Below are 27,672 nucleotides of genomic sequence, written 5' to 3'. Positions count from 1 at the left end.
TTTATAGAAGACAAGTAGAATGAAAGACGTCGGGATTGCATCGTTGCCGTGTAGAGTTGTAAATAGGTCAGGCTAGTGACTTGTGCCTGTCTAGTTGTTTGTCATTCGGGGGAATGTAGGTTCTTTTATTTGTTCAGCGTAAATAATTTGAGTAGGCATTCTAGTTATCAAGTACTTCAAGTATCTGATTATTGGTTAGTAAATAAAAGTTATTGTTTTATGTTGAAGGATATGAGAGATTTAAAAAAAAACTATCCTTTTTTTTTCCACTTCAAGGAATGTAAGCCTTATGTGTTTGGGGATTCCACAATAATTCAAGTCACATGCTCAAGAACACTCAGACTCAGGAGCATTAGTCGATCACACAAACGCTTGTCCTACGTGGGGATCGAACCCGCGACCTTGGTTTTGGGGTAAAACAGAAGTGTTTCATAAGCCATATAAAAATAACGCGGGGTGTTAAGACCAAAATGACTTTTTCGATCCGCAAAAATAATTAAACATTATTTACCTAAAACTATAGATATTATTATATTAAACTTGTCTACATACTAATTCACCATTTGTTCGTACGAAATCTGAAAAAGACGTTCATTTTACTCAGCGACATCTCCATTGTTGAATTATTCTAGAAACGCCCTTATCGTGTACGTTTATCTTACTATTTCGAACAGACGAGGATTAGTTTAATTATAATTATGTAAATGTTCTGTTTGCTTAATCAGAAAAGATGTAGTATTATAAAGATTTGCACAAATAAACATAATCTAGTTTAACCATTCCTTAATACACGGTGATTTTTTAGTCGTCTTACAAAAGCAGCCCAGTTCATGTATCCGACGTAAAATACCCCTAGGCGCGATTATTTTTTTTTGTATCATCAACTAAGGTAGTAAGTACGAAGAAAAATTAACAAGAGAAATCTTACAAATGATAAAAACGCCGCCGCCCGCGCCCCTCACCATTGTTACAAGGCTCGGACCGCGCTCGCAACAGAACTGTGTTTCTAAAAAAATACGAATTGCATCATAATATTGAATAAAAATTGCATTTTAAATTTATTCAAATCTCATAAACACGTATTTTTTTATCATGACCGTGTTCTAGTCATTGGATACATGAACTGGGCTGCTTTTGTAAGACGACTAAAAAATCACGGTGTATAGTGAATTGTTAATGAAAATTGCAATTTTTTTAACTGTTGAATAGTGGGTGTTGTTGACGGCTGGATAGTGAAGTTGTGACCTATGTAAATAGTTATTGAATACCTTAAAAAAGGTAGTCCTTAAGGTATTTTTCTAATTTTGGAGTTTTCATCTATCTGCATCTGAAAATATTTCACTGGAGTTGTTGAGAGCCCTTCTTCCATCTATGAAGATTTTTCAATCAAAATTCTCTCAAAAACGTGATACATAAAAAGTTGGCTATTGCCAGGGAAAGGGAAATTAATAAGTAAACTACATCCGCATTCTACTTATAGTACAATTTCGTCAGAAACACAATAAATGCACAACCCTTATCACAAATACCTCTAATATTCCGCCAAATACCAACCCTCTGCCCTTTGGGTAAAAATTACCCCTTATTATTTAATACCTACGTATTATTCCACCCAGTGTTTACTTGACAACTCTTTGAATTAAATGAAAAATGATTTCATTTCCACTCGTGCCTTTGTTGTGAATGCCATGCGAATATGCACTGTATATCAAAGGGGAATGAGTGAATTTTAATTAAGCTAATTCGCTAAGTCGTTGAGAAGTGTAATTCTGGGCTGAATTTGATTTATGTAGCGTAGCAACAGAACAATTAGGTTCATGTATTTCGTTACTAATTTTGAAAGTTGGATATTGCTGGAAACATTTGAATAATTCTTAGTTTACAATATTTATTTAGCCTTGAAGAAAACTTTAGTTGTGGTTAAGCTATTAGAAGCTTACGACAATCTGTTGATGTTACCTAATAAATATACCCTTTCAAGTGTCAGTCGTACCTACTTGCATAACCGACAGGTGCAAATAGAAAAATAAAAATCTAATCGGTTGGCTGAAAAATATTTGTAGCGACGAATACTGCTACAAATAGTGACAACCATTCTTACTATCGTGTTGTCCAGGTAACTAGGTTGAGGAGATCAGGGAGCCAGTGGCTCCTTATTAAACACTGGTACTTAGTTACTTCAGGTTAGATTGGCAGCCGACTGTTATTGCAAAGCATAAATAATAATGTATAAGATGCTGTTTGTTTTTTTTAAGTAACATGTGGAGTTTCTTTTCGGTTCTTCTCCGTAAGAATGGCTCTTTGGAACCGTGAAACTAGAGTCATTATTGTAACGTTTTAATAGTAGCTAGAAAACGGCCTATTTGAAATAAAAACTTTCGATCTTTGATTTTGACCCCAACATAGTTGGGAACATTGTGGTTGAGTACCATAAAATGTATTTGTTTTTCTTTAGCCTCTTTGTGGGGAACACCTGATTCACCTTTATAGGCACTATAAGTACCTACTATATAGGTTATAACCTTCGCCAACTTCCTCATCACCTCATGACCTTTGCTTCCACTACATAAACCAAGTTTATAATATGGTTCAAGTATTATATTATGTACACGGCTTTGTTTGTCCGTCCATCCAAACAAGTAAAGTGATAGCAGAGTAAACAGTTACAAGTACGGGAGTATTATACGAGATATTACGGTAAATAGGCTTTTTGTTAAACAATTGTTTTGGGAAAGAGTGAGATGGAAGGATGAAATTGATGTTGGAGGAAATAATTATTTTTTGAGTTGAGTTTATATGGGTGAAATTTGTGTTGAAATATTTCCGCTGTAAATCAAGCCAATGTTTATTATATTAAAATACATTTTTATTTTATATGCATATTAATACATTTTTGTAAAAATATTAATGGTTTTTAATATTTTGTTGTGCTCAACGTCAGGAAAAACAGACGCAAAATTCAATTGTTGCAGATGATATATGAACCTGGGTGAAATCTGGACATCATGGAGTTTCTCCGTTCTGGGGAAAGTGGAGAGGTATGCCTCACCGGCTGAGTGCTTCACCCCTCCCTCTTACTAGGGCTAAGGCGAGTAATGAATTCTAGAATTGTGAATAAATTATTAAATTTAATGCGTGACTAGTTGACGATTTAATTATCATACTTTTTATTTACTACGCGTCAGTATAGTGTAAATATGTGAATCATTTTTGGACATAAACCAAAGGACCTTGCCCCACAGCACGATTAGTGGCCTAGTACAAAAATTACTGTATCAAATACACACTATACCATTATTTTGACCCTAATGAACAATGCACAAAGCATAATACCCATACACAATCAGCTACAGATCGACCAAGTATTGTGCAACCGATACTAGAATGATCTCAAATGTATTTTATGGTGCTACCAGATAACCTGGGGCGAACAAACAAGAAGATTTTGTTCAATTGTTTGCTACACCAATATTTTTTGATTGAAGAATGGTAAGTGATTAATGTAATAAATAATCTATACTAATATATAAAGCTGAAGAGTTTGTTTGTTTGTTTGAACGCGCTAATATTAGGAACTACTGGTTCAAATTGAAAAAAGTCAGGTACCTCTATTAAAATAATGTCTGGATTGAAACTATCCTTGTTAAGAATTGAAGTTAGGAATTCTTGAATGTAAATCATCGATTTTCGTTGTCAAGTATAATAAATTAGTTAGTATAGCGTATTCATATTATTCGCATTTCTTTTTTAGTGTTATCAACTTATCAAGGTCATTATTGCAGTGGTTTGTTACCCAAGGGGTAAAAGCGGAACCCTATTAATGAGGTACCCCTGTTTGATCGTGCATCTGTCTACAGGATGTATCTCATCAACCGTGATAGCTGCTGCTGCTAAATTTGTCATCTTTGTCAGGCGTTTTGTTTTAATTTAGGTGTACCTTCCAGTTCTGCGTATATTGAATTTAGTAAAGGTCAGTTCATATTCAATGAGCATGGAACCGAATCTGTTACATTACAGCGGTTTGTCTGTCGCGTCATAACAATTCATTTTTTAAGCGCACGCTTCAATGCACTTAACTCAAGGATGGCACATTTTTATACGCAAACAAAAAACTATTCATCTAAGGTCGCATGGCAACCCTGGTTCACAGTTATAACAACCAGATTGTTTCAAATCCTCTTCAACGACGGTTGTCCAGTGGAAGAGAAATAGAAAAACATGTTGAATATTTTGGAGAAGAATATTTTTTTGGTTGCCGGCTTGGTTGCTGTCTGTACCGGTATCTATATTGCGAATGGTAAGTTTTCTTTTAAAATTTAAGTTTATCACAATTTATAAAAATGTTTTCATATATTCGCTTATAAGCTAGGAAGGATTTAAGTTTGTTTTTCAGTCTTCTGATACATTTATCCCATCTATTGTTTTAACTCCATTGTCTTTACGCATAATTCATTTTTAACAGCAACAGCTTCTTCAAATTTGGTTATACCTCTCAACTAGAAAACTCATTTACTAAAAAAAATATATAAACCGATTGCCAAACGGTGTTTGGTCAAATAGAAATAAAAAAAAACAGTTTTATCAAAAAGTGTCTTTAGCATGTACATCTTACATATATTTTAATTTCCATACAAAGGTTGTCCAGTCGGTAAGCTCTTGAGTACAGCTTGCAGCTTCCGGTTGCGGCAACCAGCCGCCACTATACACGGACCTCCGGGATACTCGCGTACCAATCCTCTCCTGAAATTGACAAATAATGTAATTGCAACGATAAAGACATAAATTATAAACCTTGTTGCTCACGGCTGGGCAAAGGCCTCAGTTTGTTTATTCCAATCAGATCGACGATCTTGAGAGTGGTTTAATTAAAATTAAAAATAATTATAAGCTCAAGGGCTTCCACGTACAAAATGACTTTATTAATAATATAATTGTTGCGTGATGATTCTAGATTAAGGTCTTATATGCAATGCATTAATTCAAGCTGTATATATTATTAAAATTAAAAGTAAATTAAAGTAAAGATTTAGTTTTAGATAAAAATTATCGTAAAATAGATAACTGTTTTTAATATTCAACTTATCATTCATTAAACTATGTTTTTTTAGTTTCCAGTCTTACCAAAGACAATAGAAAAAGCGTCTTTTTTTCAATCGCCGTACGTTAATCATATATCTTAAGCATGTAATACACTTATCCAGTAAACACAAACCATAAAAAAACCCTTCCTATTAAAATTATCATCATTCTCATTTCCATTCAATCCAAATTAAATGACAGTATCTGTTATTCTACTAATAGGGTCACATGAAACCTCTTACTTGCAATAACAGCCGGCTTTGCAGTGCGGCAGCCTCTTCGGCGGTGACTTGACCCTCTCCATACGATCTGCATGTACCCAACAAGTGTATTCATCAGTGAAAGCACAGGACCTATGCACTTCCCCAGGGGGACACTCTTTTTCTGAAAAGACATTAATACGGACTTAGAATGTTTCCCTTGGTCAAAGGCTTCCGATAATGTGAAGGAATCGTGTGTATAATTGGTCACTACGCTTGCCATCTAATCGGGATGATGCGTCTAATCGATTTGAAAATATATTTTTGCGAAATAATCAAACTTCATTAGCCATGTAGCATGGTTCTCTGGACTCTACCTTTTTAAAAAACCTCCGTGGTGAGCTGAGCTCTTAACCTGTTAGATAACAGCTTAGTCGATATTTTTTATATCCGTATACGTTCATCCTTATCACAAGTATTCTTTATCTTACTAATGATCGATTTTTTCCAAACAAAACGAACAAAAACTACGCGGAATACTGGATATCCTTTATAGTCGCATAGCAAAGTAAGATGACAACAAATATAAAACAAAAATCAACTGTGGCAAGAATGACATATAGAGAATACTGAACCATTCCACGCCACGCTAAATCAACCTGTGAACTACGACGCCAACAAGTTCCCGTGTTTGTCACTAGATGTCACTGTGCATTGAGAGCGCGTTTCTGAATGGCGATGTTAAGATTTTCCGAGGTTTGGTTGGGTCGGCTAGCACACTTTGAGACGTTAACTCTGGTTTCCCTTCAAAACGCATAAATCTTTCGCCTTTTACTAAAGATTTCCGTGGAGGGGAACACTCAAATGAGTCTATAATATTTTTTGAAAACTCTACTTCGGTAGAGTTAAGAATTCCCTTATCAAACTGCTGAGTTCTGAGTGGTATTATATTATTCAAAACTAACTCTACGATAGTAACATAGCATCAGTGATATTAATAAGCATTATGTTTAATTGTTTACTATAAAAATAAAAATCTTAGATTTTTGACTCAAAATAAAAGAAAACCAAATATGTGTCGGTATTAAAAGACAAACTTGTTTACCTTTTTTTACGTTCAAGAACAAATTAATGGAATCTCCAGTTTCTTTTAATGTGAAATTCTGTATTAAACAGTATTGTGTACGAAAGTTTTTAGTTAACTTTCATTTAATTTATATTAAGGGCATTATAATCCTAACAAGCTATAGTTTACATTGAAAGTACTTACTCAGCGTAATACTCCAAGTTAGATCAATAAAAAACAACAACACAGCAACATAACATGTTGCATAAAACATAATGTTAAGTTCAAATCACACGTAAGGATATTTATACTTAGTCCAATAAGACATATTCCGTATTCATACCGAAAAATTGACCGTCTCTACAAAAGCATTTATTCGTTTCATCAGAATGCTCTCACAAAATTGGCAGTAAGAAAGTAATTCGCACGTCTCAAACGTGCTCATTATAGATTCGGGTGACTACTCCACTGATTCCTAATTAGAATAATTATATATCTGTAATCAAATCAGTAAACACAATTGTACTGTGAAATTAGGATGTTCAATCAAGTGTGAAATGACTTCGACTGTTAATTAAACAGTCTAGATTTTTTATTTGTTTGGGGTTCAGTCATAAAAACCATCAATTATTGTACCTAGTAAAGTTGTTTCATTACAAGCGTGTTCTCCAGTTTGAAGTGTGCTACTCTAAGTTTTCGAAAGGCTAGACAGTAAATTGTTAAATTACCTGTCAACTTTACTATTGGCTATTAATAATTTGGTTACCCAATCACGATTGACATAGGTCAAAACTATTTGTTTTCGATCAATCGGGGCATTTACTTGCATTTAATAAGAAGCGTCTGAAATATACCACGCTTATCTAGCGAGGTGGCGATTTTAATTTATCGTAAAGTGTAGCATACTATAAATTTCCTTGAACCAATTCCTTTTATTAATGCCCCACCAAATGCTGCTGTGTAGCTGTATACGTAAGGAACAGTGATTTGTATTTTCAACTCGCGCTTGACATTTTTTCCTGTCAGGGAAGCGATGCTGACTTGTTTCCGTGACTTCCTAGATTTTTTATTGATACTTCAATACAAATAACTTTTTTTAATTTACTTTGGATTGGATATTATTGTTCAGCGTTATCATTTGTATTGTAAATCGTAGTGGCCATGAATTTAAAAGTATTCTCATTATTATCGATATGGTATAGAAGATTCTTCAAGCGATTATTTATGACGTATATTTTAGAACTACTACTAGTATTACTTGCAAGAAACAAATTGTCTGCGATTGACAGAAAAATATATACGGCGAACCACCAATCGCCTTTAGACGAAACTTGGTACCCAGATGGTTTATAACCAGGATTAACACAGACAGGTTTTAATCCAGATTTTATGTTCCTGCGGGCAACAGCTAGTTCTAATAATTGCTTTGCTTATCAAATATGTTTGTACGTTTACGCGGCTGTTTTAGAATATGCCAAACAATCACATGTTTGGAGCTCGTTTCATGAAAGTATGTATAATCATCGCTCCTTTTAATAATATTTGCCTTCTACAGAAGAATGTCCTGATAACGAGGAGTACCTGCTGTGTGGGTCAGCGTGCCCCTTCAACTGCTCCAACCCTGAGGGCCCCGTTCTGTGCAACGCTGACTGCGCTGAAGGCTGTTTCTGCAAGGCTGGGTACCTCAGGAACGATAATGGCACCTGCGTTTCTGCTGATCAGTGTCTTGGTAAGATAGATGCCTGATTATAGTAGTTACTCTATCGCAGTTCATTAGGGTTGAAGATTTTTATTCAGTAGGTAGTGCATTTAAGGGGTTTATTTTGATGTTTAACTTTCCTGAATTGCCTTTGTTAATCAGGCAAACTAGTGGTAAGTGGTATGCATACTGCCTACTTACCAATAGTTGAAAATTATAGGTTTAATTAACTGAGCATAACTCAGTTGTCAAACACTTGTATTGGCCATAGCTACCTATATTTTTGCTAACCTCAGTTTGCAATGTAAGGAATGGATGGAACTTTATTTACCTTTTTACTATTTGTGACTAATTTGGGCTTAAAAGAATGTAAATGTAACCCAGGGGGAGTTGCACTGGGCCCAAGGGTTTTGCAGATCAGTTTACAGGAGTTCCAAAGACGGGGACGTGGCAGGCTAATTAGTTTCTTCCAAAAATGAATATCTATAATGTTTAAGAATATTATTTCTCCTTAGGCAACGACAACATCTGCGGGCCTAACGAGGAGTTCCTCTCGTGCGGCACAGCCTGCCCGCTGACATGCAAGCAGCCGGAGCCGCTGGTCTGCGGGCTGGCCTGCAGCATGGGCTGCTTCTGCCAGTCCGGGTACGTCCGGGACACTGCTAACGATAAATGTGTTACCCTGGATAAGTGTCCCGTTGGTAAGTTGAGCTGATCTGATCTTTTCCTTGTTACTTCTATCAATGATTCCTCTTGCCTTGGGTTGAGCGGAAGGGAGTTTCAGACTTTTACGGACTAAAATCCAATCTAGTTCCTTGCTTTGCCTTGCTTTGCCGCGGTAACCATTTCGGACAGCCCGGAGTGACAGACTTCTACTGAGAAGAGGGTCTCAAATAACTCCTTCCGCTCAAACAAAAGCAAAAGAAGTAATTTGATGATTTCCTATCCGGAAAAAAGGGGATTCAAGTGTTTCTCTGCTGTTTAGCAGAATTCTTTAAATCTAAACACCCTCAACATTTCAGAACAATGTCTAAACCAAAACGAAGTTTACGACATCTGCAACGCGTCATGCGAGCCTTCATGTGCGGACCCCGAACCGATATGCACCCGCATATGCGCGGGCGGCTGCATATGCGCACCGGGACTCCTGCGCAGTGACAGCGGTGAGTGCGTCAGCGTCGAGAAGTGCGGCAACACGACCAACACAGGACCATTGACGAGATACCTTAATGTTATTAATCAAATATTACATATGTAAGTAAAAATAGGTGAATTGTGTAAGAAATAGGTAAGTAGGTATCTGGATTTAAGTCAGTCTGTAGCTGTAGTAGCTACCTAACAAAAAATAATTGTCAATAATTAAGATACTGTACGAAAAAAAATGTAGGCATAAGGAATAAAAATAAAAAATGCTATAAACAATAATATATTTTCATTACATTTCCTTAAATAATTTGCAAATTAAACTAACCCTCTGTATTTCTGTAATAATAAACGTGAAGTTATAAGAAAATACCATTCTAGGATATTAAATTGGAAAAGTTCAATGTCAAAGGTTTGTTTCATACAATTTTAGTTAGAGATTAAAGATATTGTTACATTAAAATATTTAAAAGGGCTAGTTAAGACTCTTAAAGATAACTTCCACGCGATTAGCATTACTTAAACAACTAGGAGGTAATATAACTTATATCTATGCGTATACATGTTTATAAAAAGTGCATAAGAGAGATAAAAATATTGTGAATATCGATATACCGGAGTCGTTAAGTCGTATTGCTTTGTTGGTCGGTATAGGTATGGTGATGATGTTGGCAACCTGAAAACATAAACAAGTAATTAATTGTAAATAACTAAAATATCAACAGCATAAGATAAAACATAGATCTACTTCCTATTTCAATAGTGTATGAGAGCGCCATCTAGTAACGAATAGCTGTACTTTTACTTGTTTCATTACACGAGGCTTACATTGAACATTGTCGTTGTTCGCTAGCCGTTCTGTCACATGTAGTTCGGAATCAATCCGATAGATGGCAGTGTTTCACCACAATGCTTGTGCTTGGTTACGACTGAACTGCGTGTTACATTTAATTAAAAGCTGTAATTATCTAATATAATATTTATTCATGTGCAATAATATTATTAAAAGAGGTGTTATATTAAATGAAGTCCATAATGAATACAAATATTTTACAGTCAAAGAAAAATAAGAAATTATATTTCCTTTATTATTTCTATCGAAATTCAAAACCAGTTTTTCTTCACCAACCTCATAAAAATCATCATTTGCAACTAACCTACGTATTATCATATGACGCAGAAATCACCTTTCTATATTCTTCCTCCTTGATCCCATAAGTCAGGTACGAGAAGGACAGGAAGTCCGTGTAGTTGGAGACCAGCTGGAACACCATTTCGGTAGACCCTGTCTGACCTCGAATGACCTTGAAGTCCAACTGCCCTCGGGCGTCGACTATTCCAGTTACTTCTAAGTAGGTGATTACAAAGCCTTTCTGTAATTGAAGTCGATTTTTAGTTCTTTTGTCTTGTGTTTTTAAATTCTGTGAAAACCTCCCGAAAGAAGAAGGATAGTCGTTACTGCAGTTGGTACTACTTAAATAGTTTTTTGTGTTTTCACAGAAGCATATCCAGTTAATAATATTTTTTAAGCCAATTAAAACATTAGGAGAATTAAAATTTAATAAAAAGTAAGTTAAAAGGCAGCTATGTGTTTTTTGTTGCAAAACGTTTAGTTTCAGAAACAAAACAAAGATGGCGCTACTCATTAGCTGCGCAAACTTAATAACATTTAATTTGTGATTTGAACATTATTGTAATTATGCTTCTGTTTTAAATTTCCTTTCTATTAACTGATTTTCAGTTAATGATCATAAACAAACTTTACCTTAGACGTAGCCGTGACAGTCACAAAGAAAGGATCGAAATTGTTCCTGTGTCTGTATCTGTCTGATCCACCCTTCATCGGCAGGGAATCTGAAAAGTAAAATAGACATAACATTACATACAAGTTGTAACATTACTTCACGAATCACCTAAGCCTTTTGTGACAATTTGCGTAAAATCTTGTAACTAAAGGGTCTCGAAGCAGTGCATTACTCCGACTTTCTTCGACCTGCCTAAGTAAGGGACAACTGTGGATTCATAGAGGTTCTTATCGTTGACATGCAGTGAGAGAACAAATCGTTGGGTACCGGACACTTATGTTACTGTCTTAATAAGTTTATCAGGATGAATCAGGCTGGTCACGTCTTCGGGATGCAGGATGAGTTCTGTGCAAAGGCACCGAAACACTGGCTAGTTAAGAACAAAAGAGAAGCCGTAGAGGAGACGGCAAGACGAACTCGAAATTTCGCCCAATAATGGCTTGTTTTGAGCGAAGTTTCGAGATCGTCGCGTCATGGAGAGACAGAAATGGACGCCAGGCTTTGGCCCCGAAGTGTGCCACAAATAGCTGATAATAAAAACATCTGGCAGTACAATAGCTGAATTCAGAAATCGGTCGAATTATACCTGGTACATTAGAGTTCTCAACTAGGACTCTACATGTTGGACCTATCTCAGTCTTGAATAAGGAATGAGTATCTTTCCATTAAGTTATCCCGTAAATGAAAAGAGATTAACGGACGGTTATTAGCAGCGTCAAATCTCAATACTCCCAGTTATTGCTGCAATGCACAAAGCAACCGCATTTAGTTTAAATGCTGTTTATTTTCCGCTCAAATTCTCCACAAAGTAATGTTACTAATGTTGCTTGTAAATGACAGACTTGAATCGCTTTGTACATTTCTTGATGCAGTTCGTAGTTTGTCTTTATGCTTTTGATGGGAAACGTTTATATCTCGTAAGTATTATAACTGGAAGTAACTGACGAAGTTGACAAGTTTGAAATTGTTTTAATGACTTTTGTTGGTATATATTAGTTAGTTTAGAATGAGATGTGTTTTTTGGGTTTTCTAGGGATGACGCTGTTACTGAGGCAGTGCTGTTTGCTCGTCTTTAACAAGGCTTTACCTCATACCTGTGACAGCTCAATAGTTGAAGTTTTACAGATTATAACAAAAAAATAAGTATTAAATGATGTAACGGTTTACTCACGACTATTTATCGGGGTTGCTCGACTAGTTCGGATAGAATCAGAGTCCTTTATCATGAGCTGACTTAATAATGAATCATTCTCACGATAGTTACTATCAAAGAAAAAATAAGTACGTACTTAAAGAAAGTGTTTCTGTTTGTTCATGAGATAAAACCTGGTGGCAGACGGAAGGAAAGACAGGGGAGCCTCAGTTATGGTTAGCCTTTTATCAAATACGTTCGGAAGACATTTTCAGTTTAATATCTAAATCAAGATAAAATCAAACTTACTAGCATATTCAATCCCAACTTTGAACTTGTGCGTGTCAAACAGATGTGGGTAACAGTACACCAAACTGACACCCATTAACAAGAGCAACCAATTTTGTAACATTTTGACTATCACTGACTACTGACTCCGGATGACTACTGGTTCGATTCAGTTCTATCATTTTATCTCAATTTATCTGGCTGTGGAGATAAATGAAATATTTCGTTTTCAATATTGATAAATCTATGAAGAAATTTGTTTGCGTATTGATAAAGAGGCCTACCCGCAACTTATAAAATGACATAGCTATAGCTGAGAGAAGGAGATGACGCTCTACATTATATATTGCTGTCTCGCTTCCACATTACCAGTAGTACTTCTAACAGCAGTTTTAATTCGAGCCGTGGTGGCACGCCCCAAGTTTGGTTTTTCCTGAATGATTTTCTAGCCATGTAAAAATGAATATTTGAGATCCCTGTACAACAATTTGTATAGATAGATAATAATTTATGATTCAACCAGAATATTTGAAATAGGCCATTTTTATGAGGTTTAAAGACAAGTGTTCATGATAGGTCATGATAAAGAATCTTGAAAGGAAATGCAGTAAGGCTATGCCCAGCAGAGGGATATAGTTTTCTGGATAAAAAGTAATAATTAAATCGAAAAGCAGGCCTAAAGAAAGCAAATAAAAGACGTTAAATTACTAAACAAAAATACGCTAACTGCATTAAAATGTCGTTGAATGAATTAGCATTCTTAATGAATTAAAAAATTAAAAAAAAAGGATTTCATCCCAACCCATTCTTTCTTCTTCTTTCAACTTAAAGACTTGTCCATCATTATAAATATAAACAAAAAGAAGAAGTGCCTAATACACATAAACCTTCACAAAAATAAACAGTGCGTAACGCCATATTTCATATTCAACCCCTGAAGTCATTTTTAAGTATCACATTTATAAAGCCAGCCATTGTTTTGTTCTTTATTCGTTTCCTTGCAAACTTCTTAAAATCTTTTTAAGGCTTTTAGACGTCGACAAAGCCAGGGTTTGCAACTTCGAGTGAATAATATAAAAAGTTAAAATAATAAACATGACTTTGTTTGTTCGCGACGTTGTGGGTTCCGTACAAATTTTCTAAAGGAAGAGAAAATGGAAACCCATCCAAATTATGGCCTAATGTGTGACACTGACAGCGTAGCCGCAAATGTTGCTTTATCTATTGTCATAACGGCAACATAATATATACTTACTTTAAAAGAAAAACGACTCCCGCACTAAGCAATTTATTCATTCATCATCACATAGACACCCAGACTCAGAACAAGCATTCTTGGATCACATAAACGCTTGTCCTACGCGGGGATCGGACCCGCGACACGTCGCGCACAGTGGGTTTTGCGTGATGACCTCAACCACTCGGCTATCCGTGCAGTTAAAATAGGATCAGGTCATTGCTGCAAATTTCAAAGGCCTCTTTGCTTGTGACTGTGAGTTTTTACCGAATAATAATAATAATAATATAATATCATGGGACAACTCACACACGGTTATCTGATCCCAAGCTAAGCAGAGCTTGTGTTATGGTAACCAGACAACTGATAAACTTACTTATATATTTCTAAATACATACATATTATAGATAAATAACACCCAGACACCAGAACAAATGATCATGCTCATCACACAACATTTGTCCTGGGCGGGAATCGAACCCACGACCTCCGGTATAGCAGTCAGGGTCACTAACCACTAGACCAACAGGCCCGTCAATAATACCTTGTGTTTTATTTCCCACCTGAAAATAATCGCATTTGTATTACCGTCAAATATTACCGTTCGTGAGATACAGCTTGGTGACAGGCACAAAAGCAAATAAATTACAAAAAGAAGTCGTTAAGATGAACACAGTTTTAGCAAACTTCTAATAAACCAGGTGTGATACACCTTTGAAAATATCTTTCAAGATAAACACCAAATGCAACATTGAAAATCTATTTCGTAATCAGAATTATCAAATCAATGGGTTTTATCTTTGCAAGAATACTATCTGCGTTCTTAACCTATATATGTGTTTAGATAAGGTTACATGTATAAATATTGTGAATTTATCTCCAAAAATGTTCAGTTGCTGGTGAATCATCGGTTTATCATTAATTTTCATCTGTACGAATCAAAAGGGAAAAATTGCCGTGTTGTAAAATAAAATATAATAAGGACAACTGGGCTGGTTACATGTGGCTCTGGATAGAAAACCGTTGAAGGATTTGGGGTATTCCTTTGTCCAGTAGTGGGCGAAAGCAGTCTAGATTTCTAGATAAAGATGGATCAATATTTATCTATACTAATCTATACTGAACACGCTAATCTCAGGAACTACTGGTCCAAAATATTTTTGTGTTGAATAGACCATTCATCGAGGAAGGCTTTAGGCTATAAACCATCACGCTGCGACTAATAGGAGCGAAGATACAATGGAAAATGTGAAAAAAAAAACAGGGAAAAACGAACAATTTTATACCTACCGTGGTTCATGACATTTAGCCTGGTAACAGACGGACAGATAGCGAAGCTTTAAGTAATGAGGTCCTTTTTGCACCCCGTCTGTACGGAACCGTAAGAACAAGTAATCATGACATCTCTAAATGGCACTGTCCATTAAAATAATTGGCAATAACATTCGTAATGCTATAAAAATGTCACCCAGAACTAAACTTTTGAAACCTAATGAAAAATTACTGAAGTAACCCTTTGTTCGGGGTCTATTCGACCCTCGTCAAGAGCCAACTTGTCAAAATATAAGTTGGTCCCAGTTTCACACGTGAATTCATAACCGCAAACGAGTGTTAATTTCAGAGGGAATCACGAATCGCATACGATATGGAAAGGAAATCGCTGTTGCAGTTGTTACAGTAATAATTTTATAGTCCCACTTCTGAGCTAAGACCTCTTTTGGTAAAGAAGAATTGGGAATTGATCACAAGACTTGCTCAGAGCCCAAATTCTGCTATTTAAAATGGCCGATGAACGAATGGCAATTGGATTAAAATTAATCATATTCTCTTAAGCAATATGACAGCACAATAATTAAAAATTCGTTGTATTTGAGTGTACCATCCCATACTGAATTTCTAATTAATGAGTACGAAATGCTTAAGAGAATACGAAAAATGTAATTATAAGCCAATTTTCATTAATTCATCGGCCATTGTAAATAGCAGAATTGGGGCTCAGATGGTGTTCGTGTTTCAATAATAGAAAAATTCAGGCTTCAAGTATATTGACATGAAGTTAAGTATTGGTAAATAACATGATTAGCAATAGCAGTATAAATATATATAATATTTAATAGTATACCTTCGGTCTGCCGGCTGTGTTTATTTTTTAAATGTAAACCGCTTTATTCTAATAAAAAAATTGTCTAGATTCATCATAAAAGGAATTAAACCACTATAAAATGTGTATCTATTAGCCCTGACCGTAATATGGTAATGAATAAATTGCACGTCATCCTAGTTGGAGGATATTTTTTATTTCATGCAAGAGATTTTGATATTCAGATCCTGTTTTGTTTATTCCTAAGCTTGATTGCAGTCGGCAGCTATTGCCATACCGAGGAGCCAAAACTTCTCGGTATGACAATCAAATAAATAAAAATAATATAAATAATAAAAATAAAACATACATAAATAATAAAAATAAAATAAAAATAAAACAATATAGCATAATAAAACGTTATCATTCAAATCTATATACTAATATAAAAAGCTGAAGAGTTTGTTTGTTTGTTTGAACGCGCTAATCTCAGGAATAGAATAGACCATTCATCGAGGAAGGTTTTAGGCTATATACCATCACGTTGCGACTAATAGGAGCGAAGATACAATGGAAAATGTGGAAAAAACCGGGCAGGTATAAATCATAACTTATATCTTCTAACCACGCGGATGAAGTCGCGGGGAACAGCTAGTGTTTCAATACATTTTCTGCCAAACTATTTAAATAGTACGGTGTACATTAACCAAAGTAGCTATACAGTATAGACAAGTTTACACAATGTAATTATAAAAGGTAGAGATTACGTCAAGTCACGATTTCTGTAACATCTGCTAGCTCGCCCACTTTGTGGTAAAGACCAGAGGACAAGATAATTTCAAAAAATACATTTATAACGCTTGGAGTACAGTTTTAGACCGAATCAGCAACAACACTTTAGACTAGGGGTTGAATACAGATTTGCTCATAATTTAAGGTAACTAGATAAGAGTAGAAATGCAAATATTATGTACTGTACGACCTAACTCAAAATTTTTGTATTTACTATTTTTTTTTGCGAATAATAACTGTTGCCATAATGGCACAAGTTATCGCTAAGAACTATTCCACACAGTTATTTAAAACATCGACAATCGACATGACCTATATCTTTTTTAAGTATTTATCAATTGCCAGTCCAGGAAGACTACCGTCCACTCAACCAACCCAACCCTGGATTAAGAAGGTAATCAAATGTGGGATGAAATACCCATTAAAAGCACCTTTACCATTAATAATGAATGCTCGTCCTACAGTTACGTCAGTATGAGCCCGGCTTTACTCTAATGGCGGTGTATTAAAATGTCATTTGCTTAATTAATACATGATATTCAACCCTTGTCCTTAGATTGATGGATGGTGCTACAGTAATCAGCAGTTAAGGGTTGTAGTGTTGTTTGTGTGTCTTGTCTTGTCATCTGTCTTGTAAGATGTGTTTGCTCGTTGGAGATTCGTGTAAGACTTAGTTTGTACAGGGTTGATTGGTAAGGGGGTTTATGGGGTTTGTTGCGCCGTTTTTTCTCTTTCAGCAATTGCACTTCGGAAACGACGAAGGAGCATTCTTGTATATTGAGCTTACTGGGTAGACTAATTTGAATAAATGTCTTCTCATTTTATTTTTTTTGATTATGGGAGACGATAAGTATGAAAAGATGTCACTAATCATCCTATTTCTACGGTTAAGTATTATCACATTTCAGCATTGGGTAGAAAGCAAAAATAACAGTGTGATAGGGTAACAGTGAAACTGTTCATATCTTTTGCATTTACAACAAGCTGTTTGTAGCGACCTCGACCTTTTGAATTTCGTATTGTTGCAAAACCATCACCCCGCTTTAGCGCAGTCGGATAAAAGTAATGTGTCAATTGAATGTCAAATCAGCTATCCATGCCGAATTTCGTCGATATCAGTCAAGCTGTTTGAGCGTGAAGAGGTAAACATTCCACGATCGCACAACACAAATATTTGACATACCTAGAAATAAAATACATAATAATGTTTTATGTATATAACAACATAATATAGTAAGCTTTGCTTTGTTTCAGACTAAATGGCGTTGTGTCAAAGTTGTCGAATGAAATGTTTAGATTCTTCTAATTTGAGAAAAATATTACTGAAAGTCAAAGTTTATAGCCCTTGCACAACGTAACAATAGGGGACTTATTACAAGGCTTTCCAGTGCGCCCATCAGCACCCATTCAAATATAACGCATGCATCAGCGCCATTTTGTGCAGACGAATAAGTTTCAAATTACATTGTGTGTGATCAAATTAGGCAAAACTATTCACGTATTCAAATTGAACTACAATAATTAGAAGAAAATTGGAAATTGTTAAAATTTGGAAATGTTAATGAAGTTTAAGGTCAATTTTATTGAAAAGTTACAAAAGCCCCCGATATATGACGACTTTAGCCTTTGTGACTCGAGACCATACTGAACATGGTGTAAACCCTATACTTGCTGAATGTTTGTATCAGAAACCTATAATACATCGCGTTCAAAATGACTCGATGAAGTCAAAACAAGTAAACACGAACAAATTGATCGATCACAGGTTGAGCTAAACTTGGTACGTCCGTACTTATTTTTACCTATTTGACAGTCGTTACGAATAGTTGCGATCTCTTGTTTCGAGATAGGAAATATCGACTCCAGCGTAACCGAAAAAGACATGTAAAAGTGATGATTCCTACTTGCATTTACATAATTTCATTTCATTTCAGACACTAGAAAGGTCTACCAGTTTTACTATGGGTAACCGTGTGGCCCAGGTGACTGAATTGAGAAGGTCAGATAGGCATTCGCTAATAGGGATGATGACAATTTTTTTTGCAGTGTCCGGTTTTTAGTTTTTTGTATAATAATGGATACGTATTTTTAAATTTGTCCCGCAAACATTAATTGACCAAATTACAGTGAATGAAACTTACGCGTGACGTCACGATTGAGTTTATATTTTACTCTATCGTTACGTCACAAGACCCTTCTCCTAAACTTTAAAGCAGTTAATCTTTGTCAATTCTAGTTTTTCTGAAAAAGGAAAATATACGTGTCTCATACTTTTCAATTATCTAACTGAGGGACTAATGAGTTTTTTTCTTTTTATACCCAGTCATCATCCCTATTGTTTAACACTGCTGCACTGGCACCTAGCTAGCCAGTTAGACCGGAAGCCGACCTCAAAATACTTGCTGAAAGGCTAGGCTGATGTTGAAACTCACAGATTCTTCCCATACTCTTTGACATTAAATCAGCACACCCATGTGAAACCCCATTATGAGTCCACATAACATAGATATTAACCCTTCACTGCGGACGGCGCAAACAATGCCCTGAATATAATCAGACAAATGGATCCATTGTTCTGTGTCTATTAAGAGTTTTAAACCAGAGGTGTTGTTGAAACGAGATGCCGATATATGCTGTGAGGTGTGCTCTCTCACTTCCACAATACCTGCTTTCGGGCATTTTTAATCGTATATCTAAGTATATTTGTATATATGTGTATAAATGAGGGATCTTTGTATTTATGACAGTTTTTTTATTTTATCCTGTGGTAATTTATGGATTTGATTGGACCAATAAATTGTATTTATATATGATTTTTGATATAGATTTAAACACCACCCTTTAACAGTCACCCTTTGATTTGTTGATAATAAATAATTGATGTTCTATTATTCAACGCTAAAATTATCTAATTAAAAGAAACACACAGAAATTAGTACGTACTTATTAATTTTCCATTTAAAATTCGTATACAACATACATTTCTACATGTATGTTAAAACCTTAACTTACATCTCTGCCTACTCACTTTAATACAGAAGCGTGATGTTCCCTTACACGTGCACACAACATATTCATATCAGTTCAATCTCATGTCCATCCAAAAGGCCCTGTTAGGGATCCGTGCACGAGATAAGAAAACCATTTATGAAACCCTTTACATACGCCGGAAAATTAATTATCTTGTTTGTTTATTTTTAGTTAGTGAATTTAATTATTTTTGAAGTATTTTGGAAAGTCATTATGGTGGAATATGCACTAGTCTTGTTTTATGAAAACTATGCACAAAGAGTATATTATAAACACGAAAGTATTTTGTGTGTGTATTTGTCACCTCTTCACGCATAAACAGATGAACCGAATTCGATGAAATTTAGTATTGAGGCAGCAGACACTTTCGATTAACACAAAGGTTACTTAGCCTTTTATCCGATTTTGTATAAAGGGGATAATGTTTTTGCACTTATACCTGAGACGCATTCGGGCGAAGCCGCGAGCGATAGCTATGTTAGTTATGTAAAGAACATTCTTAAAATATGCTCTCTTTCCTTCTAGCACCTTATAGGCTATGTTTATACCGGAGATGTTCGACGAAGCATTGCGAGGGAAGCGATAGTAAATAACAGGTAGAATAGCTTTATAATTAGTTCATTCATTAATTAATGTACACAAAACAAATCGTTAAAGAAAATATGCAAAAAGGTGCTGATTATTATTAGAAAAAACTTCCATCAATGATCCGCGATAATAGCACTAGTTAGCTAATTAAAGAATAAGTTTAATCATTGTAATCCTAAAATATAATAAATATTTATAATAATCGAAATAAAAGACAAAACACTGCTATAAATAGCCAATCACTTAGATACTGCATAATCTAGATAAATTGACAGCGCATAAATTATGCATGACAGACGTTTGAATTAATTTCAAACGCCGAGTAACTTATAGCAAATGAAATGCATTTCTAAGTCCAATGAACTTTAATGCAACGAACGACAATCACAATATCAATATAAAAGTATGTGCTATTAAGTGAGTGACATAAGGCATGAATTAAAAAATCTGAACGCTTTTAATGCCATTCCATTTTTTTTAATATCGCTACATGAAAATTTTATCAAATTAAGTCCAGCCGTTTTTATAATTATACATTGCATTGTCATCGAATTTGAAGATACCCTGAAAATTTCAGCCTACTAGCTATCGGAAAGTGCCTCAAAATTGAGTTGCAAAAATCCAAACGGAACGACAAACAAACAAACAAGATTAGTGAGTAGATGATGATGATGAAACCTTTGTTATAAAATTCATTAAAAAAAAACGTTCTGAAAACGTATTTTTAACCCTGACTATAAAAGACCATTAGCATTAGTATAACCTAATAGTGATCTCGAAAGCCCAAAATTTCCAAGTAAACCAAATTCCGATCCAACACAAAATAGGTAACTACATACATAGCTACATACAAGCATGTTAATATATACCTACATATAGTTGAACATCTAAGAACAATAGCAGGAGATAATGATATGAGTTAGGAGGCGCGGGGGACAATAGAGGGTCATTAACAGTTCACCAGAGGGACGTTATGGAGGGAGGGAAACTACACCATGTCTGATCCCTACACTTTTTATTTTGAAGCAAATGGTAAACATGGTAATGTGATATTTTATTGAGATAGGGTATTTGAAAAAAAAGCTTAGATACCTACGTGCATATTTTAAACTAGCTAAATTGTAATTCGTTGTTAATAATATTTTTTTGTTTTAGTGAAGCCTTTTTTTCTGAAACATACAAACGTTACATCATTTTGAAAAAAAATTTGGATGTAGTTATTTGAAAAACAAAACTGTCACACAAATGTAAACTACGAACCAATACAACCACAATAGAATTTTGAATATTTGATGAAACTTTCAAGTTGTTTTAACGGTCAGACTTGCGGCACTAAGATGTGCATAGAAATAACACGAAGAAATACAAACTTACAAGCAAATTTAGTCACTCATCAAATTAATGACAGTATCAACTTCAATATTACAAATACTTCATCTGTGAAAATTTCAACTCCCTAGCTATGATGGTTCATGAGATACAGCCTGGTGGCAGTCAGACGGACAATCAAAGACACCTGAGTAATGCTGGGGCCACAATAACGAGAAATGCTATTAATTATCGTTATTATACACGTTAGCCCTAGGTTTAGCCACGACTTACTCGTAATGTGATAATTTGACAGCAGCTTAAGTGGCGGGACATAAAAAAAATAACAAAATAATTATTGCGCTAATGGACATTGACGTTAACCGCTAGTTCAGTTTTAACCATTTGGGTAAAAACGACAAACATGTTTAACCGTTAGTTACTCCTACAAATGTCCTAGAAACTAAACTATTTCTGATAATATTTCAGGTGCAAAGGTCAGCGGAGCTTCTATCGCCGCTGCGCTAATGTAATAGTCGATTTACATAAACAACAGTATTTATTCGATCTTCCGATTGAAGTTCATGACTCATGATCGTTCAAGATCATGGAAATCACTAAAAATATAAAGTAGCTTGAATAGGCAAAGACGGAAATTAAAATGAAGGAAATGCTGGGATAGGTCTCAATAGAAAAATCATTTCAAATTCAGTATTTATGTAAGTGATGCTGAATGAAAAAGACCAGTAAAAGCGTGGCCGCGAGCTCTATCATAAACTTGAAAGGCGCAAACGGGTCGACTGCAGTGCGTGCAGGCCACAGGTAGGGGGGTGGATTCACCCCCTTCATCTCGTTTCATCCCAGTGTCGAGCGGACAGCCCGAGGATCCGCACGCGTTCGGTCGCGCGCCGCGAAAATACGCGAATAAACATCGTAAGCAATCCTATGTTTATGTGTCATCCCGCGAATCAAACAAATTCGGAAATTTGTAATTCAAATTTAACGGTATTTTGTCTGTGCTCGGATGAATAGTGCAGTGAAATTGTTTCAAATGTTTAAAACTGTGAACATTTAACAGGAATGGATGGAGAGAACCGTATCATTTTGAACGTTGGCGGTATACGGTTGGTATTGGTTCAATTAGATTGTATGACTGTATTGCGTGGGGTAACCAAAAATCGCTGGTTATCCTGTAGGCTTGTAACCATTTTATCGGAATTTCATGAACGTCGTATGAAATTTTGTGGTTCAGTAAATATTGAGGAATGTTTTTCTTATGGTGTCGTCAATTTGATTTTCTTTGTTGTAAATATTGTGGATGATGTATCCTTGTTACTTTTCGATTTACGTTCAACATAATTCGGTTTATTCTATTACAAAGAATTTTGCTATTTTACTTGGAATAGTGGTAATGTTTACTTTTATTTTGAAACTAGCTGTTGCCCGCGACTTCGTCCCCGTGGGTAGAAGATATAAGTTATGATTTATACCTGCCCTGTTTTTTTTCACATTTTCCATTGTATCTTCGCTCCTATTAGTCGCAGCGTGATGGTTTATAGCCTAAAGCCTTCCTCGATGAATGGTCTATTCAACACAAAAAGAAATTTTCCAGTACCAGACCAGTAGTTCCTGAGATTAGCGCGTTTAAACAAACAAACAAACAAACAAACTCTTCAGCTTTATATATTAGTATAGATTAGTATAGATTAGAACGCCAACCTACATTACTTTTTAGTTGTCCTTTTACAATTGTAGGGTATTAAGCATTCTGTTCAAAGCTATCATGATTATACAGAATCAAGTTAGCGAAACATACAGAACGGAATTGAAATGAATAAATAATTTAAAAATAATGAACAGGTATATCTTTTACCTTTCTCCATAGCTGCAGAGTGTTGTTAATAATTAATAAAATATAGAAACATTCAAGATCGGTCAAATAAATCTCTAGCATTTTAAACATGGTGCTTTAATGTATAAAAACTAAAAACGAAATATATTGCATTGTGTGTCCTAAAAAAATCAATGGCTATAAAATAACAAATGATTTTAATATTTATTTGAATATTCCCACTACACTAAGTAAATTGTGAGACAAACGCTTGTAATCTCGAATGGTCCAGATGAGGCTCGGATGCTGCTAATGCAGAAGAATGGCTGTGTAAGCCTGTTTTCCTAGATATTTTACTTAAATACTGAACGTTTTAGCTTGTAAAAGTATTTATTAAAATTGTAGATTGTAATGTATGAAGTCTATGTCTAACAGTGGATCTATATAGGCTGTTTTTTTTATTATTTTACACAAACATACATCTAATGATAAAGTCCTATTGCGGTCAGAGTAAGGTCGTAACCAGACGTTATTCTATTGTATTCCTTTTAATTTCGTTTTTTTTTATTTAGTCATTATATTATTTTCAAAAAAGACCTTGACACATCAAGGCCAGAATCGTTTTTTTTATCGGGCTAGAATCTAGGTACAAGCAATCTCCAGACGGAAACAATATTAGTGATATAAGAAAATATTCGGTTTTTTCTTCACATAAACATTTATAACTTTAATCCACAAAACACAAATTCGTCGTTACTATTTGCAACTGTCACAAGTTTCACGGAACCCCGCGATATCTGGAGGTATAAAGTTAACACATTCTCTCATTAAAATCACAGAGAGAGATTAATCTCTAAAAATACATGGAGCCTCTCTTTGGCTTACTGGATAAAATATTTGTGTTTTTAATATATGGGACAAGAGGGTTGACATCGCACCTGGGTCTGTGATATTATGTCATTTTAAAGCGATTCTGAGTACCGCGATAAAAACCGCGACTCCAATAGTTTAAAAAATAACAAATCGGACGAGTGATAAATAAGTTTGTGGGTACAAAATTATGACTATAAGCCACGTTGCTTAACTTCGTATTTTCTGTATTTTCCCACGTTTTTATATACTCACTTTTCTTGTTTGTTTTTCCGGTTGGATTTTTGGAACACAATTGTGAGGCACTTCCCGATAAGCTAGGCTCAAGTTTTCAGAGTAGCTTCAAGCCCAATGACAATGCAATTCACAACTATAAAAACGACAATTTTGTTAAAATTTTAAGGGAGTGACTTTTAAAAACTTAGGATATGTTTTTTTAATATATTAATCTGTATTTCTTATAGCGGCAAACGGTCGGGGAGCGGTGCTTTAGTGAAAGTAACGTACCTGTCTGTTGCTGATTATTATTTTCTTGAAAAAAATACTCCCGCATTGAGGAATTTAATTCTTGCGTCGCGGGGGTTTTCACAAACATTCATGTCACATGCACAAATACATCCAGACTCAGGACAAGCCGTCGTGGATCACACAAAGGCTTGTCCTCCGCGGGGATCGAACCCGCGACACGTCGGGATCAGTGGGTTTGGCGTGGTGACCTCAACCACTCGGCTCTCCCTATTATAATCGTGAAAGTTTGTTCCTCATTGGTTTAGCCGATTTAGCGTTAAGAGGTTAGTAACATATCTAGTCATATATTCAGCTTTATAACATTAGTATGTATGTGATACTGGTTCATGAAAATGGTAAAATAAAAATGCATATTGAAAAAAAAAAATGAAAGATCGGTTTGGTAACCATACCATATTTTCTAGGTAAGCTTAAGTAAGACCAGTATTTTATTTTTCATTCTATCATATCTGATCATGATTTCTCGGAATCCATTAAAATTAACAAGCTGCTTTGAAAGTATCTGATATTCAATTTAATATGAATTAAGTATAAAATGTTTCAAGCGTAGTTGCCTTTATAAAATACAATATCTCTTTTTTAAAAGGTCATTATATTATTCGTCTACCCATTTATAAATGTTAACTCTGTAAATAAATATCTCGTTTTCGTATTTATTTTGTCGGATTCCTATTAAATATTTAGTAGTATTTTATAAAATTGAAGATTGTTTTAATACGATTTATGATTTTCTTAATTAATTTTGACACTAGTTAGCAAGTTGCGTTTATTAGGGTGAGTGATCTAATGGGTAAACGGAACATTATAACTAAGGTTTCGCTGTTTGTCCTTTCGTCTGGCACCAGGCATCTCATGAACCAATAGACAATTCTTGAAATTTTACTGATAATGTATTGCAGCTACGACACTGGCTTCATTTTAATAAGTCAGAATCAATTATGCATCTAACTGAAGATTTAACTTATTTTTTGAATTTTGGTTATGTACCTACAACTGAAGTATTTAATCACTATTATATTTATATTGTAAATCACATTTCTCTTGTGAAAATGGATTCGTAATAAGTTTATTGTTATTTAATTTAGTATGCCAAAAATGTAGTAGGAAGAAACAAGAACATTTCACTTTTTCCTTTAAAAGAGTGTGTATAAGGGCTCGCGAGTAGTCAAGTCAGCATTCGTAAGGGTTGTAAGGGCTGTGTAGAATGCCTCACGTAGGCCCTACAGTGCCCTACACTGCATACTCAACATTACTAGGGCACTGTAAGGGCTTATAACAAGAATAATTCGCCTTTAGAAAATAACTTGAATGTTTGTATTTTTTCTGGTATTCTGTGCAAAAGAATTCCTAAATTCTGGTGATGTTTACTTAAATTTATAATTATTGTCTTTGCATATTTTTAATTTTAATTGTTTAGAAAAAAAATGATCTAATTAATTTCGTCAAAGAAGTATTCAAGCCTTCATCTGATCATTTATTGATCACATGAAATTGTACAACAGGGATCGAACTCGCGAGACGCAGTACCTAGCTATGGAGCAGTGACATACACTCTGCTATTCGCGAAGTTATATATCATGGGTGTCCGAAATGTGTACAAAAATAAGGTCTCGTTAATTAACTAAATAGTTCTGATATAGTTTGAAATAGAAAAGAACACCTTGGCCCATGAGCCTAGGTTTTCACTACGTCACCGTACAGATGCACTAAAAATAGCAACATGATTCAACTGAGGTCAGAATTTAAAGTCCTTATCAATAGGAAAAAGCAATTTCAGAAGACAATTGAAGATTTTTATTGAGCTTCTGTGTTTGCTCTTCGATGACAATAACTTTTACTTGTTTGACTTACTGGCAACAAGATTGTTCAGTGGCAATGAACCTCACATTGCTGAATTAACATTCAATTTTTTTTTGTTCAACCTAGGTTCATTTCTGCTGAGGCTCCACTGTGTGTCAATTTGTCCGTTCGTCTGACTCAGGCCCGTATCTCACCAACCGTGATAGTTAAAATTTCAACAGGTAATATTAACATTTTACAGTAGTATTCCTATTCTGTTAAGACGACAAATTAATAACATTCGTAGTACAGATGTTTATATTATTTCTTTGCCAATAGCTTTTCTCAGCCTATTCGTAGAGAACCCTCAATGACGTATGTCGTTCTCGCACTTGGCTAGTTTTATGCTATCTTCTAGTTAAATACATAATTAGAAAATAGCAAATCACATTTAACGACACGCTGTAAGCTATATATATAATCAAACGTATTTTCGAGAAGCTCACATGTATTTTTTTTACAATTTTTCATCACAAATAATATTTACCAATTTTAAATATAAAAAGCTCAAAAATGTTTTTATAACGACTACAAATAAACCAAAGCAAAACGGTTAGTTTGCTCTAAAAGAGTAACTATTTAATTTGCATTCCGTCCCAAAAATAACGTTGTATTTTTACTAACGAAATATATATTTAACGATGGACAAATTAAAAGAAAACAAAAAATAATAATTTAATAGAAATACTTAAATAGCTCGGTATCGCCATTTACCTCTTTCTAATAAAGATTGAAATCCAGTCAAAATGTTTTTAATTCAAATAGACCTTTTATTAAATTCAAATAGGCCTCATTCAAGTAATTTCAGAACATAACAGTGCGCAGTTCCAAAATGTCATTCCTAGAAGAACTGGAAAGAAACTCCACAATTTACTCTTTTAGAAATAAACATTTGAACGAAAATTCTTACACTATATAAATATAAGTATGCGACAAGAGCGTGTAACAGCAATATTCTCGTTTCACTTAAACCGACAGTACGAAAAGGAGGGTACCGTTTTTACCTACAAAAGCTGTCACCAAGTATTATCTAGGACTATTCATGTCACACTGTATCCATTAGCATCTTAAGTGGCACTTCCCATGCGATCAATCAGGCTGTCACTTGAATAGGTGGTGGAACTGGCTTATTGGGGCTGAAGGCCCTCGTTTTGTTG

At 34.9% G+C, this 27,672-nt stretch overlaps 4 protein-coding genes and 1 non-coding gene across 7 annotated transcripts in view; 3 read left to right on the top strand and 2 right to left on the bottom strand.

Moving 5' to 3' along the window:
- Window positions 1-2,911: 2,911 nt before the first annotated feature.
- Window positions 2,912-6,926, bottom strand: LOC113497531 (cysteine-rich venom protein 1-like). Of its 2 annotated transcripts, XM_026877111.1 has the most exons (4): window positions 6,550-6,926; window positions 5,322-5,463; window positions 4,613-4,740; window positions 2,912-3,102 (listed from the first exon to the last, which is right to left on the bottom strand). In XM_026877111.1, the coding sequence occupies exons 1-3, from the start codon at window positions 6,617-6,619 to the stop codon at window positions 4,620-4,622; spliced, it is 333 nt and encodes a 110-aa protein (XP_026732912.1). In that variant the 5' UTR covers window positions 6,620-6,926; the 3' UTR covers window positions 2,912-3,102; window positions 4,613-4,619. The 2 variants fall into 2 exon arrangements, with proteins under 2 accessions (XP_026732912.1, XP_026732911.1); XM_026877110.1 differs by lacking the exon at window positions 2,912-3,102 and having other exon boundaries at window positions 4,577-4,740.
- Window positions 6,070-6,186, top strand: LOC113497837. Its single transcript, XR_003400936.1, has one exon. It is a non-coding gene; the product is annotated as a U5 spliceosomal RNA (small nuclear RNA).
- A 369-nt stretch (window positions 6,927-7,295) lies between the features above and the next one.
- LOC113497435 (mucin-5B-like) lies at window positions 7,296-9,449 on the top strand. Its single transcript, XM_026876988.1, has 4 exons — window positions 7,296-7,317; window positions 7,901-8,074; window positions 8,560-8,745; window positions 9,067-9,449. The coding sequence occupies exons 1-4, from the start codon at window positions 7,296-7,298 to the stop codon at window positions 9,300-9,302; spliced, it is 618 nt and encodes a 205-aa protein (XP_026732789.1). The 3' UTR covers window positions 9,303-9,449.
- A 45-nt stretch (window positions 9,450-9,494) lies between these two features.
- LOC113497530 lies at window positions 9,495-12,581 on the bottom strand. 2 transcript variants are annotated; one of them, XM_026877108.1, is made up of 4 exons: window positions 12,434-12,580; window positions 10,953-11,041; window positions 10,375-10,560; window positions 9,495-9,863 (listed from the first exon to the last, which is right to left on the bottom strand). In XM_026877108.1, exons 1-4 carry the CDS (start codon window positions 12,534-12,536, stop codon window positions 9,738-9,740), a joined length of 504 nt encoding a protein of 167 aa, XP_026732909.1. In that variant the 5' UTR covers window positions 12,537-12,580; the 3' UTR covers window positions 9,495-9,737. The 2 variants fall into 2 exon arrangements, with proteins under 2 accessions (XP_026732909.1, XP_026732910.1); XM_026877109.1 differs by having other exon boundaries at window positions 9,777-9,863; window positions 10,345-10,560; window positions 12,434-12,581.
- A 9,241-nt stretch (window positions 12,582-21,822) lies between these two features.
- LOC113497146 (potassium voltage-gated channel protein Shaw-like) overlaps window positions 21,823-27,672 on the top strand; it is a 201,049-nt gene continuing 195,199 nt past the window's right edge. The window contains exon 1 of the mRNA XM_026876543.1: window positions 21,823-22,571. Coding sequence (XP_026732344.1) covers window positions 22,528-22,571 — 44 coding nt within the window. The 5' untranslated portion in view covers window positions 21,823-22,527. The remainder of the gene's footprint in view (window positions 22,572-27,672) is intronic.

This window comes from Trichoplusia ni, chromosome 9 (assembly GCF_003590095.1).
Source record: "Trichoplusia ni isolate ovarian cell line Hi5 chromosome 9, tn1, whole genome shotgun sequence".
NCBI lineage: Eukaryota > Metazoa > Arthropoda > Insecta > Lepidoptera > Noctuidae > Trichoplusia > Trichoplusia ni.
Note: the sequence above shows the minus strand (reverse complement) of the source record. Positions and strands in the feature narration are given on the sequence as shown.